This window comes from Oxyura jamaicensis, chromosome 11 (assembly GCF_011077185.1).
Source record: "Oxyura jamaicensis isolate SHBP4307 breed ruddy duck chromosome 11, BPBGC_Ojam_1.0, whole genome shotgun sequence".
In the NCBI taxonomy this organism is placed as follows: Eukaryota; Metazoa; Chordata; class Aves; order Anseriformes; family Anatidae; genus Oxyura; species Oxyura jamaicensis.
Window position 1 is genome coordinate 7417023 of NC_048903.1, and position 22093 is coordinate 7439115.

Below are 22093 nucleotides of genomic sequence, written 5' to 3' on the forward strand. Positions count from 1 at the left end.
CCAGGAGCTTTGCAATGATGTAAACTGCCTGCCCCCACAAGAAAAACTTTCCATCACGTCCACTGTTACTAGGAAATCGTTTCTGACTGCCAGGATTCTTCTTTTCCAGTTCAACAAAATCAGCTGGCACATAGTAATACTTGGGTACAACAGGACACCCTATGGAGTTTTAAAATAAGTACAGTAACTAAATAAATCAAATTCTATTTCCATTATTATTTGATTGTATTCCCCTAATAAAGCTGAAGTGTTATCCAGGTAGCTATTTGAGCAGACAGACTCTTGTCATTCATCATTTTCTCTCAAAACCACAGTCAGTGTCGGAAGCCCAGGACTCCAGCAAATTACTTTATTTTTCACCAAACATTTCCACAGAATTTTTTCCCAGAATACATACACCATCTGTACTATACCAAAATGTTTTCACTGAAACAAAAATGCAGTACAGATAAACCATGCCCAAAAGAAATGAAAGCTGCATTAGAGCGAAACACCTTGGGTTTTCTCCCTTCATTTAACAGTCACCTCAGTACGAGATAACTTGTTGGCCAAAAGTGGTCAAACAATTAAATAATGCTTGCAAGAGATTATTTCAATATTAGTATTTGGTATCATGAAACAGTGATATTATTATTTCCCTTTTTGTTTACTGCAACGTCCATTAACAGTGTAAGTATTTTTTATAGTTTCAGACAAAAAAAGTGTTTTGAACGAACAATTATCAAATACCTTCAGATGTATGTTGAAGCAAAGGATCCAGAAGATCCTGATATTCCTTTACTTGTGCAAAATTTCCTCTAAAAACGCCTACAAAAAAAACAAACACACAATAATTAATTCATTGGAAAAAATAACTGTTCTGTGAATTTAGTGTTCATAAAAGAAAAATCTGGTGTTTACTGTTCTGTGGTGCAGTGCCTACAGACTAAATTGTTCATGAAAAAGTACAACACTAAACTAACTGCTCGCTTATTACCACAGCTAAATCTCACAGGGATCATGAGTCAGACATTGTTTTATTAGCTTAAACTGAAATTAATTGCAAGTTACGTCACAGAGTAAAGCTGTGAACTTAGAGAGGCTCAGAAGTGGACTAGATCTCAGACAAGCAGCCCAGCTAGCTGTAAATAACTTCCTTAATTATGGTAGAAGGAAGAAGCAGAGCTTGTATGCCAGGGTGAAGACACATAGGCTGTTTCTAAACATTCAGGACAGAGTTTCAAAATGATCTAAGAATGAATTGTCTAGAACTCCCAATAAATCAATACAATAGGAACTTGGAAAAGTAAATTGAAAAATTCCCCCCAAAGATATTTAGATGGAATGTTTACATTGCTAAGGTAGGTAGATATAGTAATTTTAACATGATAGAGATTAAGAACAGGTGACACATCTTGAGATGTTAAATACACAGTCAACTCTTTATGATGATGCCTTTGGGGAAAAAGCGTTAAGTTTGGAAGTACCAGCATCTTAAACATTTTACTAGTAGAATTTAGTCGTCTCAAAATTAGTCCGATGAATACAGTTATGACCAGTGTTCAGTTCTTACATGAAAAGATGCATCAAAAATAGCAAAAGCATTTCTGCTCAACAAGGAAAACTTGGATGAACTTGACAAATAAGAGTAACCTTTTTTCAAAACAGAAATGTTTTGAAACATTTAAAGGGAAAGAAGTCAAACTTTTCATCTTTCGCTCCTGTGCATGTCCTTTCTTTCCATGTTTCCCTTATCCTACAAAACCACCATAATCCTCCAGATTCGAGTAGAAATTTAAAAAAGCTTTCAAAAATGCTATTCAAATACTTATTATCCCCCCAAAAAACACACATTGATTTATTTAGTTCAATCCTTCCTTGCAGCTACAGATGCATATCTGCTATCTACAAAGTCCTAAACAATTTCCTTTTGAGAAACACCCCAAAGGGAAATTAGTACTAAAGCAGTCTTTTTGTACTCTTAGGAATTGTTATGTCTGAAAGGCAAAAGTAAGACAAAAGAAAACCACAAACTAGTAACTCATTCACCAAAAACAAACGTACCAGAACATCTTATTATAAACAGTTTAGCCATTTTTGCAATTTAAGTCTCTCTGTATGCACTTCAAATTTTGCATTAATGAAGCTTGTGGATTTGGATGCAAGTGCACAAAATCCACTGATGTAATTGTTCTATTTGCTTAAATTGAGCTACAGGGAAAAAAGAAAACAAAACAAAACACTAGGACAGTATTTGCAAGGTATGTATTTTGTACTTTTTCTTTATAACACAAAAAAAGTAGAGAAACTAACTTCAGTTAAAGACAACGGCATTTTTTGTTCTTCCCAAAACTGTAAGTGGGCAGCACAAAATGTCAATGCCTTTCTCCAGTTTTTTTTGGGCTTCACTCCTTTTGAAAAAAGTCAAGCATTCCTTCAGAAAAATCAATTGTGAAACCTTATTACATGTTCAAACAAAATATTTTAATCTATGGGATCACAGGAGTCAAGGCAGAGAGCAGACATCTGTGCCTCTCACAATCTTTATTTGAAAACCGTTTCACACACTAAAGAGCAAAAACAGCTGCTAGAAATATGGCTGGATTTTCATCCATTTAAAAGCTGAGAGACAAATGAATATTTTTGATGGCTGTAATCCTGACTGATTTTCTTATTCTGACCTTCCTTCTGTGTAAGTTCTAGCTTCCACCCTGAAATCATCCTGTGAACTTTTCTAGTACGTCTCCTAACCTCTAGACAAGATCTGTCAGTTGTGGATGTATTTATTTATTCATCAGACCAACTGGCTACATGTAAATACATAGCCAGGAAGCAAAGGCATTTAAAAAGAGCAACTAGGCCTTCTGCTTTGCCTTATTCTCTTCTAAATTCTGTTTCATTTATCCCAGAACAACCAACTTGAAAATATCTGTGACAACATTCAGTTTGTCATTATATTCTCTCTTCTGCTTCTCTCTCTTATATGCTGCTGCGAAGTACTGATACTGTGGAAGTTTTTAAGACTTAAAAAGCCATGCAGAAGTGAATGTCAGAGATTTAAGCTTCTGAAAAATGCTTATCAAGTGATATTGTAAGAACAGAGTTCAAGTTACAAATGCTGAAATGTGGGTGTTTTATGGTTTTGTCTTTTTTTTTTTTTCTGTTGTTCTTGGTTTTTAACCCATGAGGCAGAACTCTCAATGAGTCTTCCTCACAGCAGACACTGCTTGTATATGCAGGACAAAAAATGATTTTGTATTCTTCATCTAAGGGCCTGTAACGCCTTTATAAAACAAGAACATAAAGCCATACTTACCATCAATTATCATGAAAATAAAGAACAGAGGGAATTCACATTCAATGCCATCAAAAAGCTAAAAAGAAGAAAAATTAATCAGCTGTTTCAGATTCAAATTTTAGTTTCAGGAAATACATTTGCATATCCTATAGAACTATTTCAAAGCAACAAAAGACAAAGATGAATGTGAAAACATTTTAGGACACCAGTTTTTCATTTAGCTTACAGCCTCTTAATTCTACAGGCACTTCAACTGTGCTTTTACACATGGCTCATTCTCAAGCAGAGTATTTATATAATCTATGTTTTATTTTCCACAGAGAAACTATTGGGGAGTAAATAGTAAATTTTCATTCAGATAACCTTTACTGATAAACGCTGTGGTCAAAAGCAAAACTGTTTTCTATACACTCTGACTCTAGTCAGCTGTGAAATTAAATAAAATGATAAATAACTTTCTTATTTGTTATGTGAAATCAACTATACCCTAAATGTAAATGGAAGCGCATTCATTACAAAACAAATCAACGACTAACTTGCTGACTTAGCAATCTCTCACAACTTCACATGCCAAATTACAAAATGCATCTCTCCTTCATTTGAAACAATTGGGAATCGCTGTGCAATTCAAACTGCAAATACTAAAGGTGCAATATCTGTTTCATTTTTTTTAAGTATGACCTAAACACTTCAGAAAACCAAAACTTGCCCTTATATATATGCCAAGTACCTTTATTTCTGCTGGTTTATAATAGCGCCGTGTTTTATCCTCCAGTGCTGTTCTGTATCCATCTCTCAGGAATCTTTTAAACCCATATTTTCCTTTTAATTTTCTAATAATTTTATCTAGTGTTTGATTGAACAAAACCTCATCATCCAAAGCAAATGCAGGATAACTGAGACAGGGCAGAAGAGCTGCATCAGTATTCTGCAGAAGGAGAGGAGAAAATAGCAAGTCATAAGTTTAATCAATTCTCTGAAAATTATTTGATGCACAAAGACTATTTAACCTACTCAGTAAAATATACATTTGAAACAATCTTATATTTATCAAAATCACAGTACTAATATACTGAAGTCACTTGCAAAATGGGACTTCTAAAATGTTTAGGAATAAACCATAAACCCAGTATTCAGATACATGATTTGAAAGACAAAGAACTCAAAATCTGACCTACTTTAGAGTTGATAATCTGTTATAACTGATAATTATCAGTTGATAATAAATGAACATATTATGGAACTTTGTGTTTTTAGAAGCAAAAATAAAAAATAGCCTCCAGCTTATTCCTGGAAGAAAAACAAACATTTGGGTATCCTATGCTCAAAAAGAATCCCAAACACTTAATTTATAAAGGTTCAATGCTGAGAAGTGACTATGATTAAAACATCATTTCTGAAAAGCTTTTTCAGGACTTGTCTCCAACTGCTGTAACAAACAAGCCTAATTGATTTACATTCAGGAATTAAGGGAATAATTTCAGGAAAAAAATATATGTGGCATTTCTCAAGAACTATTGGCAACTATCACAATACGAAAACACAACAAAAACTATTAACTAGGATATCACCATTACAAGTTTAATGTTAAACTAAAAAATTAGCTGACAATGCCTTTTAATTATCCAGTATTATCACTCTGCTTTGATTCTTCTATACAATCAGTAAACTATTAATATTGAAGATTAATAGTTCATTTCATAAACCAAAATGCTATTAGATCCCAGAATGAAAAAGCAGTAGAACTCCATTATCACTCAAATTACCGTCTTTCAAAGAACAAATTTACCTTTGATGCTAATACTGAAATAGACGTTTTTTGATTAATTTGTACTTATGCCACTTAGATTTACTCACTGATAAAATACTTACTTACAACAGTGGCTTATAGTAACAAGAAATCCTCCATATTCTGCAATTAATGAAAAGCCAACCTTAAAGGCTTCTTTTCTATACAAAAGAACAAATTAAAGCTAAAAGCAATGTACTCTTTCAAAAATGCAGTCACTGAATGTGTAATGGAAGCTGAGCCGCTAGGGTAGAAACAAGACAATCACCAAGATTGCAAGCCTTACTTACCTTACTGCAGATCTTTATTATTTTTAATTGTATTTTGAAATTATTTAGAAAGATACCAACTGGCTAACATTCTAACCTAAGTATTTTTAAAATAAAGAATGCCGTGTTGATTTCACTTCAGAGACACACCTACATCACGGCGCTGTTTAAGAAGCACAAATTTAACATCTTCCCTACAAACTCCTATCCTTATTAAGCAGAACAAACTGGCTGTCATAAAGCTAAGAATTATGTTCATACTCATTTATTTTCTCCACGCACTCTTAAGGTGAATTCCGTTTAATTACTTACATGAGACCTTGACTCTCGGGGTAGCAATGAACACAGAGTCTGTCTGTTACGGTTATGAGCATCAAAATCCACAAATATAACAGACCAGGAGCAGCCCTGTAAATAGAACATGAAATTTAAGGAGAAAGGAAGAAAGGTTGGCACATGCTGCTGAAACTAAACAGCTCTTTGTTTTAATAATGTTACACTGTAATAGTCTAGTGGCTGGCAACTAATCAGAAAATGAAACACAATATTACAGTGAAAACGTTTTGAACTTTCAAATATTTTAAAAATAAAGCCAAAAGTTTTTGAAAAAATTAGGAGAACTTGAAATTTTAAACAAAATCAGGTGTTTTTGTCTACTAGTGATTATGAATTATTTACTCAAGTTATAATCTCTTAATTGGATATTCACATGATGTCAGAATCTTTATTATTAATTACAATTAAGGATTTAAGTACTGCACAAGTAAGGATCGTATCTGAATTCCTGTGCCAAAGTCATACATATTAACTACCTCCTGTAGATTTATAACTGTTGTTTCAGACATACACAATAGATTGGGAATAAATTTAACAAGTTTAGCATAGGATGTTAAAATAAAATAATGAGAAATTAAGTACAGAGCCAATTTACTTGTTACATTAAAATTCTCTTCTCAATGTGTAAATAAATCTCCTTTTGCTGACAAAGCAGGTAGGGTTACACCTTGACTGCATTCTTATGCTTATAACTCCTGCTTTTTAAGAAATAATTCTAGTATAATGAAGATGTAAACAAATAGCATTAAAAGCCATGTATTAACTCCTCCTTTATATTAAAGCACATAAAATTCAGAGTACGTGAAAAGCCAATTGTTTCTCAGTTCATAATTGTTCTTTATTCTACCTGGCACCCAACAAAGATTGCAATACAATTAATTGAACATAAATATAGCTGTGCTTTGTTACATTAAAAACAAACAAACAAAAAGCACGATTTCTCATAGGATTTTTTTTTAATGTTTCTATATTGCTTTCTCCTCCTCCCAGAAATAGTTCAATGTGATTATCTACAATCAGTAAGTAAACTTCATGTCTTCTCGGGGTATTTGCATGAATGCACAGGGCAACTTCCCCATCATGAGATACTCCAAGACGTATAACATACAAGCATGTGTGAGAGCACAGATACAGTAATATGTACATATACACACAAATATTTACTGGTTTCTCCCAGTATGCACAGTGTGAGTGGAAAAATCTGCATGGAAATGTTGAGCAGTCTGTCGCCAGTGATTTGTGCAGGTTGCACTAAGTGTAGTTGCAGGTGCAGTTCCTCCTGAGGGGCTCAGCAAGATTTCTCAGAGCTCCTGGAACACAGCTGGAGCTAAGCACAAAGGCAGGCTCTGCTGCAGACTGAAGGTCAAAATGGTTTCTGCTTATGCAAAGTATCTTGGAAATAAATTCTCAGAGCATTTAAACTCGCTTTGCTTCAGCAATTTATTCATCCACTTCAGAATTTAGTAAAATATCATTTGGAAAAAAAAAAAAAAGACAGCCACATTTACTGGTGCTTGAGATTATTGGGAAGGTAAAGATTGTAGATAAATGTTTCTTGTGAAATATTGACAATGTGTGCATAATGTCTGATCACTGCCTAAGATCCTTAGCTCCTAACTAAACTCCTAGCTGCTATTTCTTAACACATGGTAACGGTTTCAGGAAGTGAAATAAACCAAAACTACACCAAATGGCTATGGCTAAGTCCTTTTGCAACAGTGTGTGTGTGTAAGGCCATTTTCATACTTCTCCACTCATAAGCAAACAGCCATTATTATGTCCCCAAAGTATAACCTAAAGAGAACAACTCTGTTGTCCAAGAAAAAAAAAAAAAGAACAAATAAGAAATATCCACAAAAATTAAGTCTTTAAGAGTCAGAAACCCTCACATTCAGGGGTACATCCTGCGCTATTACTTAAGAGTGGATAAAAAAAGGTCTAAAAATAGTAAGTGCTACAGCTTTTTTCATCAGTAGAAGATTTAAAACAAAAATATAACTTTCATTTTTCAACCCAGGCATTGCAATAGCTCTAAAAAGTTCCAGTCAAAACAGATTGTTGTGTGTTTGTTTTTATTTATGTGACTACAGAAATAAATTAAAATTATAATAAATAAAAATTACATTTTTATATTTATTATTATTATTTATTTTTATTTTTATTTCTGTGACTACATTATAAGAAGGTACTTTTTGTCCACTATGAGAAAGATCTTCATGATTTTTTTTCAGATGTTCAAGCAACTTTTTGTTGCTTGAAAGAACTTCAAGAGTGCAAGAGCTTCTGGAACTAGCTCCATGTCCCTTAGCTTTCCAATTGTTCTAAGAGATGCAGACCGCTGAGTAATAACGCTAGCCGACATGCAGAAACCCTCACTATTAAGTACAGTCACAAATAAAATGATTATGATTGAGAATAGTAAACAGGAAAGTACTAGCTGGTGAACGCGATCCCATGGTTTAAAAAGCTCACATCAATGAAACGATGGGCTTGTCCAAGGGGAAAAACTGTGGAATGGCGTCTGGAAAGCCATCACACTAGTATAAAACAGTGCTACACCTTAACAGATTTTTCTTCTCCACAAATGCAGTATTTGGAGAATGTAGCGTTGTCCTTTACAATTGAGGTATATTGGTATGAGCCTCCTCAGAGTGCTAAAGCCAAGCAGCATGAGAAGAAAACCATCTCAGAGGCAAGGTTACACAAAGCACTACAGTATCTGCAAACTGACATAAAAAATGATAGAGCCAAACACGTTTTCTGCAACAATCTCATACCTCCCCCCAAAAAACAGTAGATTCTTATCACTAAGGTGTATGCTCATGAAGGGTTGTGTAAGATACATTTTTATTATGAGTTTTCAAAGCATACTTACACTACGGTAGCCAAGGACAAGCTTCCCTGTTTTCAGCAGTACGAGACTGTACACAGAAGTCACTTCTACATTTTGTTTTATAGCAAGTGTTAATATACAAATGCAACCGTTAATCTAGAATGAACTACAGACTAGACTTTTTAAATTCATTCCATGTAGTTTCTAGATAAATTTATGCTGAAATAAAATCTTATATACAAGTAATGTCTGTACACATATTTCTGCACTATGTAGCTCACCCACAAACAGAATACAGCTATGTGTTTATATGCTTTGCGTGACTGCAAAATTTCAAAGAAAACAGTATTTAAGCTTTACAGCTTATTTTTCAGTTAAAGACATTTGAGCATGCCACAAAAGGGCTAATAATTATTAGCCCTTGTTAATTAATATAAATTAATTCTAATATGATCGTTCCAATACATACCTTCCATTTTGCCAGTAGAAAAATGGAGACACAAAAAACTAATTTATTTTTTTTTTAATAAATCAAGTAGTACAGAAATTAACTTGGAAAGTAATTTGAACTTTCCATCTCCCCATCATGTTTACAACAGAGCTAGCTTATACTCATTATCTGACCCAGAGAGCACCTGAGAATTGAGCTTGTTCACCATTTACCACTTGTATCTTCTCTCCTTTGCATCATTTTCTTTTTGGCAAACCAACTCATTTAGCTAAGTTTCTTAAAGCTGAATATTTGAAGCAGACAAGAATCACAATCTAAAGGTCGGATCCATCTGATTTACAAGACAAAAGGAGACCATAGGTATTGCAAAAAAAGTAAAAAGCAAACAATCCCACCTTGAAAACAGCAAGAATATATGGAAACTTTACTCCGAAAATATACAAACAGTACTTAAAATCAAAGTCATGATATAAAATAATTAAAAACCTAAAGGATCATACACTACTAGAGAACTGTCTGATTAAGCCTAAGAAGTGATAAAGCAAGTTTCATCAACATCTTATGAACTTCCTTATGAAATGCAGTCATTTGGGCATGCGAGTAAGGTACACTAACTACAAGTTGAAAAGGATGTAAGCTTCCAAGAAAACAGTGCAATTTGGAAGGCTTAGCATACTCAGCTCACCACGTTCTGGCTTGACCAGCCTATCCTTCCTTCCACAAAATTTACAGGCAAAAAAAAAAAAAAAAAAAAAAAAAACTCACCAGAAAGTTTACAGCTGTTTCTACATGCCCTTAATGCTATCCAACTTTCTTTTCAGCTGTACTCCTACCTTTCTTTTCCATTAATTAATAACACCTATAGCACGACAATGATGCACCTCTTCCATTTGTACATTTTCTAAGCTATTCATTTGGAAGATGATTCCTTAATTTCACCTATATACTGTAGGAATAATACCTGAAAAAAATGCACATAGAAGGGGAAAACAAGGCAGAGATAAAAATTGAAGAAAAGGCTTGCTTTCTTGACTGATACAAGCCACACGAAAAAATGGGAAAAGATTTTAACACAATGTGACACACTGAAATTTAAAACCTCTAAAACAGTGGGATTATGCTGAAGTAGCTTATTTAAAGCTCTTGATCAAAAGGCGCTTGAAAAAATAATGCAGAAGTAAGGTGATGCTTCTAGGTAAAAGTATACTACATTACGATCAACAAATAGCAATTCCAAAAGAAAAAAAAAAATGGCAACATAGTCCTTTCACAGAAGAAGGTGTCATCACTTTAGATTTCTTTTAACTTAAGAAGGAAAGTAATTCTTGATAGTAAGAACAGTAATTATTTTATCAGACATTTTTCTTACCTGATTTCCAAAGAGATTGAAGCCATTAATTGCTTCTAAAGCTGCTTTTGCCAACCCCACAGAGCTGAGGAGAAAAATAAATAAATAAACACACAGAAACAAACAGACCATAATTCAAGCCCAGCCTAATATTTAATATGTTTGACAGTTTTCAAAGTTATGATCTCTTCTTGATTTTAATTTTGTGCTTAATGTCTATTTAATAAACTGATGATACAGCAAAGCTTGGGTTGGTCTTCTTTTGTTTAAAAGTACTTTTCAGCATTTTTGTTTGTCTTCAAATGTCAGAGACCATCTGGAAAAACCACTTCTGCTCTCACCTTGCTGCTAGACATCTGGCATTATGTATTTCAAGGTCTTGTTAAGAGAAGATTTACTTCAGCACAATTTTTCAACTCAGGTCTCAAGCGTTATATTTTAATGTTAAAACTTTAACTTTTCAATATCTGGACACAGAACATAAATTTGGGGAAAAACAAAACTGGACCACACACAAGAAAGAAAAGAAGAAAAACAACTCTTAGGAGCAGTTGCACTGCTATATAATGATGCTTGAAAAGCCTAAAATTTTAAGAACTAGGTGAGTAAGAGGAAAACAGAATATACCAATGAATGTAACAGTTTCTTTATCAGCACAGTAATTCCTTGGAAGAAGAAAAAACAAAAAGGCGTAAGAAAGGAGTTAAGAGTTTATGTCTATTTTTCTCTAAAATTGATTGTCCACTGAGCCAACCACACTTTCCCTTCCTTTGCCATCTTTCATTTGGGATAAAAATTATATAGTACTGCTAAATGACTAATTAAATAAAATAGGTTATCAGAGGATCAACATGTCCAGATAACAGTGTTGGCACAGAGATAGTCATGACTGAAAAGCATCCTTTAGAGTACAAGGGCTACAACCCATTTGCGGGGAAAACAGAAGAACTATCAGCCAGTAGGAACATTTACTTTCTGCATAGGACAGCTCTAGGTGCAAATAGAAGCAATTAATGAAGCAACACCGAGGAGATAGAAAAATATTCAGAAAATAATCATTAATAATCCCCAACTTTTGGGTGTGAGGAGTTGTCATAGTATTGACAAACAACTGCACAACCCTGACCTAAAAGTTTGTAGCAGCCAAATTGGCAGAAAGCTGCAAATACAGTCTGTGCTTTAACCGTAATTCTTCCGTACTCTACGCATTTGGGGATAGAGCAAACTTTTTACCTTACTGTACATTAATGATTTGTACAATTTCTTCATGGAAAATACCAAATGCTGAATGTAACAGCTGTTCAATAGCAACAACCATTGATACTCAAATAGAGTAAAACAACTTGTTATATCTATAAAATACATTATTCTCCTGCACAAGTTGAAGGAAAATACGGATTCCTTTCTAAAAATCAGTTCTATTTCACACAGTGTCCTTATTCTACAATAAGAATACTTACTATTTTCTACCTCTGCTTACTCAAAGCCCCTGAAGACTGCAGTAGGCTAACAAATACTACTTGCAAATATGAAATGAAAATATGTACATCAACATTAAAACGTTGCTTTCTTTTCCCACATCATATAACACCTGTTCAAATTACGATGCCACATCAAGCATTCAGTTCACCATGCACAGAAGTCCTGCTAAGATTGCTAAATGTTTCATTGGTAAGTCACAGGATGAAGTTCCTTTACAAAAAGTCTGGGAACAGCTGTAATATCAAGCATGTCTTCAAAAAACTGAGAAATCACACACTGCAACAACCTGCTATGGACATGCAATGTTAAGCTACTATTTCACACACTGTCATTATTCTACAATAGGAATAGTTACTGTTTTCTACCTCTACTTACTCAAAGCCCCTGAAGACTTCAGCACTCTTGCAAATGCTACACCACAGAGATGTGCAAGATCACAGCTCTACAGTCTTTTGGATTTGGAACAGGAAGATACTGCACTTCAACAACTTCATCATTCCCACAATACATATGGGAGATGTCAAAGACATTTTGCAGAAGTACTCAGCAGATGCCTGGAGAGCCACTTGATCAAATGGTTACAGGACAAATTAATTTTTCAGAAGTCCAGCCATATGGGAAGGGGACCACACTATAATAAAATTATAGTTACAGATCTTGCCTTTGAACCAGTAAAAGACATCATTTTACATATATCAGTGAAGACCTGGGTCTACAGGGTGTTTCGCTATTTATCATTTATTAGAAGTGTTTTGAACTGTACTATGGCAGAATACCAAGGCTGCGTAAATACATAAAACACATATATTTTCTAATGTAGGCCATAATTTGCAGTTCTTACTCATAGACTTCATATCATGTATCTTCTTCAAAAAGAAAAGCTCTTTCAATTAAAGAGGAGAACTAATTTATAATCCTGAAAGCAAACACAGACTGTATGTAGACTTAGAGTGTGAGTTTTGAGTGCCAGGAGTCTAGCATTTATAATACTGAAACTTAAGTGACTCATTTTCAGCCCATTATCACTGGAGAAACACATACATCATGCATGACTAGCCTTGATTAGTTATAATCACTTCTTGAATTATGTTTTCAGAGCTCTCTTTGGCAGATACACCACAGTAGTAGCATAACAAAGTATAAAGTGTATTTCAGCGTACCCAGAGCTTTCCTTCACAGTACCTAACTACATCTTTTTATACACATTATTCTTCAATTTTTTCTGATTTTTGAGAACTTGACTAAATTAAAGGAAATTGTCTGTTGGCTTCCTACAGCAAGGTAGAGTATGAACATGCACACAAAGAAAGATAAATAGGGGCAATACCTGTTTCTGATGACCTAAGTCTACTTCTTAAATTAGGACAAAGCTCTGTACTTCCTTTTGTGCCAGCTCAGTGATCTGTTAGATTGGCCTATCCATCTCATAAAACTTCAACCTTAGAAAAACCGACCTATAAATGTCAGTCTAGATTAAGACAAAACAACATGCCCGTTTCCATCTGGTTAAAAGATTTTCCTCGTTTTCCCCTCAAGGAAGTTCACAGAGTGAATAACCAGAACATTGTGAACAATGGAGATACAGAACTTTCAGAGTTCCTTCTGCTAATCTGTGTAGCATGGATGTGAAAGGAGGTACCAGATTCTCCAGATGAACACTCCTGTAGTCAGGCATTTGACAATTTAACAGATATAGTAGGGGAAAAAAAACAATACATGAACAGAACTGGTTATATAATAATCTCTTGGAGTTTTTGGTTCTCATACTGGTACTAAAGCTTTATAAAAACATTGAAAAAAATACCAAAATCAATTGTTTTGCTGCAATGACGTGTCATTATCTTATAGCTTAAAACACATGCCTGTATGTGAACTAATAAAAATTAATTCAATCTGAAAAGGGGAACACAGATTCATTTGGCAACATCCTCAAAGACTGGAAGAAATACAGATATATTATTTGTAAGCCCACAGTAATTATGATGATCAACGATGTTTTAAAAATCTAGGATATTCAAGCTACAGCCACTTTTATAATTGATAAAACTTCAGAAGTCAAAAAGTCAGGAAAACAGTATTAATGTTAGAAAAAAACATGTTGCCAGATTACAGATTTGATACTTCAAGAGGCACAATATATGGGCAATTCCACTGAAGACAACTGGACCACACTAATATTAAAACATTAAGAATGTCTTATGGGACAGGAGTAAGGATGTCTTATGGGACAGGAGTAAAGTTGCAGGTTATTTGTAGAGTCTGAAGAACCTGAAAAAGAGCTTGTGCACTATGCTATACTCCAGTGTCCAGTGTGTTCTTCCCAGCATGGTGGAGATAAGAAAATCTAGACTCAGGACTCAATACCTACTTAAATCAGGATATTCCTAATCATTCTTAGTTGTTAATCTGATCTACTGCACATGGCTCAAGTGTCTGAGCTGTTCTGTACTCAATTTTCAGAATAATATACATGCAGCTGCACATAATTATTGTAATTTGAATACTCAGCTAAGCATCTATGTGGTTATTTCAGCATGCACATGATGATAAAATTATGCTTCACATTTTCCCAAAATACATCTCTTAGTCTTTAGAAAACCTTAGTCACTTCTCATGAGCCTCTACTGCCACACCATATAAATTTTCAGAAAAAGTTCAAATAGTTGTTGTGGTTTTTTTTTGCCTTTTTTTAATTTATTTTATTATATATATATATATTTTAATTCACTACATGAACTATCACATTTATTTGTTTTGACTGAAAGCATTACGTTCTCTCATCTACCTTGAATGCAGCTCTGGACTGCCATTGTTGTATTTACTTCCTCTTTCCCAAACACCAAAATCAGGTACACGGTAGGCTCTTTCCACACAGAATACAAGATTTTGAATGAAGGACACCTGTAAGACAAGAAGGGGGGGAAAAATGACAGGAGGAAAATTAAAGGATATTTTCTTTTGTTCATTTTTTCAAAAAGACAAAGTTGTTTCTCCCCAGTTATCTTAATTGTGACTTCTATCCAAAATTCTTTTCAGAGTATGATGTTCCCAAGTTCAGATATTCTCTGTAAAAATAGTTTTTATTAACAAAATGTAAAAAACTGTCCCAAATTTGGTGGCAATATGATTTAAATGAAAGTTTCTTTAAAGCCAGAGATAAAAATGATTTGATATTGAAGACACATATTTGAAGAGCTTCAAAAAGGTGGCATTTTGATCTTCTAAATCAGACTTGTCCTAAAAATAACTTTAGAGAGCAAGATAAATTAAATCCTACAAAATTAGGGCACAGAAGTCTTGGTGCTCTTCCTTAATTCATATGATATGCTGAAAGTTCTACTATATTAGTTCTAGATAATATATTTTTTCAGATTCAAACACACTCCTTTATAAACAAAAATAAAACTTTAACCAACTTATAATTAAAATATCTTCTTGGATCAACATGTTTCAACTTAATACTCAGGGCTATACTCAACTAAACTCTACTCAGCCATAGGTGGGGGTTCATTTAAGCAGACACTTTTTCCTCATTTACATAGTTGAAATTAGGATCATGACCTCTCCACTAAATCCTCCATTTCCTAGAGCCCCTTTAGGAAAGGTAGTAGAATTTACTCTCTTTACTTCAGCTTGATTAAATTTTGCCAGTGCAGACATTTTTCTTCTGTAAAACATTGCTGCATGGGCTTTTTGTCCTTTAATTGTGTGCATTTAGGTACATAGATCTCCACTCTGGAAAAATAATGGTATCTTTTTCTTTACCGTTCATCAGCTATGGAGAGAGAGATAAAAATGAAAAATCTCTTTTCAGTACATAATTGGGATAAGGAAATCAACTAATTTTAAGGAAAGTAATTACAGGCAAAACAGCCTATCTTTCCCACCAGCCTACTGCCATGCTGAAGTTGAGTTATATCGCCTTACAGAAATGCACTCAATTGTGTGGAAGTACAGGAAATTTTTGCAAGTAGGATTTATTTATTTATTTATTTATTAGATAAAAGATTTCAGAAGAGTCCCATACTTTCTGTCAAGTAACACTTGAATTTCTGTCACATCGCATCATCATATTTATCAGATAACCACACATTCCAAAAACAGGAAAGAACTGAGGATAATTAACATTTGATTCATGACCCCAGAATAACAGACCAGTTGAGATTGGAAGGGTCATTTGGAAACCACCTAGTCCAACCCCCTCCCCAAAGGGGAGTCAGCTGGAACAGCTGGGTTTTGAACATCTCCAAGGACGGAGACTTCACAGCTACTCTGGAAAACCCATTTGATCATATCAAGTTCCATTATATGTTATCTATTATGTTCAGCTAGAAACAACATTATGCTCAGTTATATGTTAAGAAACCAATCATATCATGAGCAAGGAGCTTCATAATTGTTACTACAGTCAAATGAACTTTTTTTTTTTTAATTTAAATAACCTACTAGAGGAAAAAAAAAAAAAAAAGATCCTGTACTGAAAGGTGTGTGCTTGCAGTTTTAAGTTAACTTGCATCTCTGTTTTGTCTTTTTCCTCTCCATTTTTCTTTAAATCTCAAAGAGCTATTATTTCACATACACCCTTTATGCTAATACTAGTCCACCAGTGACATATAAAATTCTATACTTACTTTTTCTCTCTATACATCATGTATCTGCTAAAATTTCAAATCGGATGCTCATGTAGTTATTGATACACTATTGTTTTCATAGCTACTACTATCACGGAAGCCCTGTCCCGCACTTAAGATACGCCTGGTGCTGTTCTTTCCTACAGCTTAGCATTTGGTTGTATTAAGATGATCTATGTCTGAATGGAGCTAGAATACCCAGTGCTTCAATGTGTGACTTCTCCTATTTCTGTCATTAACTGAAATGTAGATGCTTTAGCAGAGTGAAGAGGCTGAAAGCACCACATAGAAGTATAGAGCTAGGTGATGGATTTCTACCAGTGACAGTGTTCAGAACATTAGAAAAAAAATGGTCAATTACAGATATTTTACAAGAAAAACTAGCAGTCCCCATATAGTAGATTTATAGAAAAAGAAGCAGGTAACAAGGGGGGGGAGGAGGAGAGAAGGGAGTATGTTGCCAAAAGAAACGTTCACAGAACAATCATTCATACCATGAATATATAAATGCTATAACCAAGTCAGTGCTAAAACACTTACAGAAATTATGGACTGTGTGTTAAGCTTATTTATCCATAAGTCAAACATGTGGAGAGCAAGGGGTAATAAAGAATATGAATGAAGCATAGATGAAAGCAAATAATACTTGTTATTCTTTTTTATACATAGGTGCTTCAATCAAGTTCATTCATTTGCACAATCATATGCTGTCCTCTTTGCTATGGATGCAAAGATGTGATTAAATTAATTTTTCAACTACAAACAGATGCAACTAGAGGATAACTCATCGATAGTTGCCATGCCTGACAACAAGCAACCTAGTATACAATGATTTCCTCCTAAGCCAAGAGTTCTGTGTACAAACATATTCATGCAGACAGCCTGCCAAACATCAACCATCTGTCAACACTTTCCACTGTGCTAGCACTGGCTCAAAACCCACTCTCCAGGAAAGGAAAGAGACTAAATACATCATGGAATTCACAGCAGGAACACACACCAAAAAATACACGAAGCCATTTGAGCACACATTTCAAAGTAAAAGCATATGCACTATTTAATCTACAAAAAGGCACCATGGCAATCCATGAAATCTTTAGTATTATTTTAAATACCAAAGTAAGCAATGAAAGAATACTAAAAGAAAAACGTTTTTATAAGAAGTGCTGAAGTACACCACTAACTCCAAATCCTTGAAGTACTATTTAGGAACAATTGACAGGGATGTACAGTGCCCACTGCAGCACTCTCCCATGCCATCGCTACTCTTCATTATTCCTGAAAATGCTAGAATTAAGCAATTAAGAAAAGGGCAGAGTGCTCTACGGTTTGGTCAGTTGACACGTACTGTGTCCTCAGGATCTGCTTGAAATATTGTATTGAAGAATGAGGTAACCCAAGCAGGCAAAACCAAATGTTCTAGTTCCTAGAAAATAACCTCAGCTAGAAATAATGACTTCCATTTTTTCTTTAAATAGCTCTGCAGACTGCTAGAGTATGCCAGCAAACAGCAGTGAACTCTAGACCCATTAAAAATTATCATGTGTAAGGTAAAGAAACTTTGGGCTGAACCTTGGGGATCAGTACTCTCTTTGCTGGACCATTACATCGAGAGTGACAGGTAGCATCTTCTATTTGCCTGCTGAGCAGCACTGTAGATCTGAAAGTCACAATTACTTAGCTCAAGCAAAAGAAAAAAGTATCTTAATCTTGTCTTATCTACTGATGAGTCCAAATTCTGCCAATGATCATGCGGTGTTACAGTTCCTTCACGATCAAGGATTTTAGCAGTGCAATGCTTGTTTGATAGTATTTGATTGCTTCTAATATACAAACCTTCATTACTAACGCTTTCAGCAATCACTTACTGTTGTCCATCATTATCCTGATCGCTGCCTGCTACTCTTGCCAACATCTGTTTTTGCATGTATTTTATCAGCAACGTACTGCTTCCATAAAGCTGCTACTTCTCTGAGAAGTGGAAAGTCATCGAGTACATTCATGCAAGACACCAGCAAATATTATTTCTTATTCTTCTAGATAACTAAAGATAAAAATATTTTTAAATGCCCAAAAAAGCACTTGAAAATCTAGAAGATAATTTATAATTATCTGTAGGAAGATTTTTGTGCACTGGAACTGCTAGTAGACTTCCTACTCTATGTTAATTATACACATAACCAGAGATTTGAAGGATGGAACGTTAGACATTGTGGGTTCAACTCTTTAAAGACAGCATCACTTTTCTAATGAAGTATTTCAAAAACACCCCACTTGCCTATTTGTTTGTCCGGCTGACAGTCAATGCTGCATTGAGAATCATACATTCTCTGAAAGAGCCTGTAGGACAGAACGTTTACAGAAACTTCATGGTCAGAAACTTTCCTGAACTCTTCCTTGCAAATTTTAAGATTGCCTTAAAAATCTACTCAGCAACGTTCCTTTCATAAAACTGAGTCTTTGGATTTATCATGAAACTCTGACTTTCAAAGAAACAGGCATGCTGAAGAAGACAGATGCGTAAAAGAATTCATGCTATTTTTATTAACCAATTACTTGAGTGACAAAGTGACAGTAAACATAATTTCTATTTTTCTTATACGTTACCACTGCCCAAGAAACATTACACAGGTAGTTTAAAAAAAAAGGGGGGGGGGACAAACTTGAAATGCAAGTGATTTTTTATATTATGAAGTAAAGGCATGTGCAAGTGGTCTAACAACTTGTTTCAAGTTTGAAAAAAAGAAGCATAAAAGGAAGAGATTTCCATTTAAAACATTAAACAAAAACAAAACTAAATTTAAAAGAATCTAAGAAACATTCAGAATCAGGCAGCCTAAGGCTGAACTGGTACTGTATCACGCCTGCAATTTCTACGGGTAACATCATACAAGAGTTTTTAATATATATTTTTTAAATGCTGGAGGCAGTATTTTCTGGGGACTTTGATAGCTATAGTTTTATGCATTCATGAATTAAAAGCCCTGGATTTTCTTCTTCTGGTCTCTTTTTGTTACATCTCCATAGATCATAGATTACTAGAGCAGCATTGCAATGAAACTACATCCTGACAGTAAAGTGGAAAAATCCACTGAATGGAGATTCTAGACAAATGCAATTTTTTCTGCAGATTTTGTAATTAAATGCAAACATCTGGAGGATAACATAAATTACAAGTCAAGCTAAGTAAATACATAATTATATACATTTTCTTCCTCAAAGACATAAAAGGAAATCATAAAAAATAATACAGACCCATCATATGATCTAACTAAGCGAGTTAGAAAGGAGACAAGTTCATCTCTTAGTTTCTCATTACATATAGAAAAATTATTAATGAAAATTTATGTTATAGAAATATAAAGCAAATATACTACTATGGGAAAAATCCTCCCACCCCACCCCCCCTTTTTTTTATTTTAATGGTAGCACTATAAATACATTTAAGCTTTTTAAGGCAATACAGCAGCAACTATTCAACAGACCAGGGTAAGTTTAAACAAATCCAGATTAAGAAGAAAAAAAATAAAAATCTGTGCCTTTCATTCCTGTCTCAAAACTTAACCTCATTTTAAAACAGGACAGCATGTTATCCTGACGTGACTTGTCCTCAACAAGAACATGGTGGCTGTTGTTACCTTATTTTAAGAATAGTTAACAAACATCTTTTACCATGATATAAATTGTTTTATTGTCCTTTAAAGATACAGCAAAACTTCTTAACACCCTTAGGGTCCATATATATTCGAGGAAAGCCCTTGAGCTTTCCAAAAGACAACCTCTACCTATTTATAACAATGAAATACCACTGGACAGCATACCTTGACTGACAGCTTGAAATAAGGTGAAAAGCCAGTACAACATGACAAGAAATTATCTGTCCTCACAGACCTTTTAAATCTTGATCCTGAACATTTCAGAAATAGCAGGGAACTCTGAAAGTTTTCAATGTCATGTTACATTCACTCATTGCATATCTCTCTCTGTTAGCTTTTCATTTATTTCACTATACCTCCATTCCATTTATCTTTACTGTCAATAAAGTGGGACATATCTACATTGTATTTGCAGAACAATTACTTTAGAGTTGGCAATGTAATAAAAACAAGGAAAAAAACCTTAAAGCGTGTGTTTTAACATGAGAAATCTTTGTACCTCGTCTGTGTTGTAGATAATCTGCAGCCCCGAAGAGATCATCTCAACCAAATAGAGAAGAAATAATGACACAGCGTTTATCTGAAGTAATTAAAGACAAAAACAAAACTATAATTAAGTTGAAGTTTATTGGAGTCAAATAAACAAACAAGCTAAATGTGAAGTTACTCACTAATAAGGATGGTAGTATTATTACACAGAATTAGTTGTGGTTCTTCAGAAATATTACTTTAATGTACCAATATCCTACAGATATTGATGTTGAAACAATCAAAAGGAGTGTTACTAACAAACACTTTCCTCTACAACTTCTGCTACAGTATCATTTTTTTAAATTGTTTTAAACCGTAATTTTATTTTATTTTTTTGCTGAGGAATAATATTGCTTTGACTTATAGGCAGTCACTTTAGTCACAAGCTGTTTCGAGCATACCTACACAACAATTTACCAAAAGAAAACAAGCAGCATATTACAGGGTACACACCACACCTAACAAGCAGATCACTTTATGCATAACTGGACCTTTAGCATTATCGCCTGACAGAACTATAATTAGAACATTCAGACTATGATTACGTTTATGAAAACTTTCATTCTGTTGCTATACATGGCATTTATTATTAATAGTAATTACTTTCAGCGGTTGTATGGATATGCATTATAATGTCATTTTATCATTAGTTACACTGCTTTTGTTACACAGAATTCTAGTAAAAATTAGAATGTGTTAAACTTTGATAGAGAAAGAAAGTTTACCACAGTAATTTGCTTTAATGAGCTATAAAAACACAACCTCTGTATATGAAATTTAGAGAAACTATCTAGAATATAAATTGGAAAAATAGGGTCCAGATTCTATAAACTCCAGAAGATTTGAAGAACCAGTGACTTCAATTTCTTAACACGATCTGAGAAGCATCAAGTACAGTAACAATGGCTGGCCAGCTACTTAGCATATTCCCTTTTTCCCAGCTCAATTACCTCAGTTACTCTCTTTTTTGTTCTCTCCATAGGGCAGAAAACCCTCAAATTCTACAGATTTACTGACGAGAAAAGGGAATGAGCATTCATGTTTATAAAAAATGGTGATTTGCCAAGAAAAGCAGAGACTTAGAACAATCACACAATGCTCCCCAAGTCCCAGAGCTGCTGTCTTCTTCCACAGATAAAAAATATGCATGTTAAGTAAGTTTCACTCAGAAGTCCAAAACGCTAGCTTAGGATAACTCCCATATTCATTTTTCTCAGAACAAACATTTTCTGAATCCAGCACATTACTGTACAAACTATTTTGGTGATTTTGGTGCCATGAAATAATTAGCAACCTACTGTCACTTCTGAGTAACTTCAGGAGCAATTTCTGAATTAAAAGAATATGTAGAGTTATGGAATGCAAAAGGACACTCTCATGAACACATAAAGGGTCTGAAGGTACAAAGGGAAAAAAAAGAGTAAATCAATGCTCTGAAAAATGAAAGAGAATAAAACTATCAATAGGGAAGTTATATGATGAATCTGATT

The 22093-nt window shown here is 34.2% G+C and overlaps 1 protein-coding gene across 7 annotated transcripts in view; it reads right to left on the reverse strand.

Moving 5' to 3' along the window:
* Window positions 1-22093, reverse strand: part of PHKB (phosphorylase kinase regulatory subunit beta) — a 74130-nt gene that overhangs the window by 34129 nt on the left and 17908 nt on the right. For all 7 annotated transcript variants that reach the window (XM_035336746.1, XM_035336745.1, XM_035336752.1 and 4 more), the window contains 8 exons: window positions 20572-20652; window positions 14571-14686; window positions 10325-10388; window positions 5648-5743; window positions 4008-4205; window positions 3296-3353; window positions 730-807; window positions 1-159 (listed from right to left, as the gene is read on the reverse strand). In XM_035336746.1, coding sequence (XP_035192637.1) covers window positions 1-159; window positions 730-807; window positions 3296-3353; window positions 4008-4205; window positions 5648-5743; window positions 10325-10388; window positions 14571-14686; window positions 20572-20652 — 850 coding nt within the window. The remainder of the gene's footprint in view (window positions 160-729; window positions 808-3295; window positions 3354-4007; window positions 4206-5647; window positions 5744-10324; window positions 10389-14570; window positions 14687-20571; window positions 20653-22093) is intronic.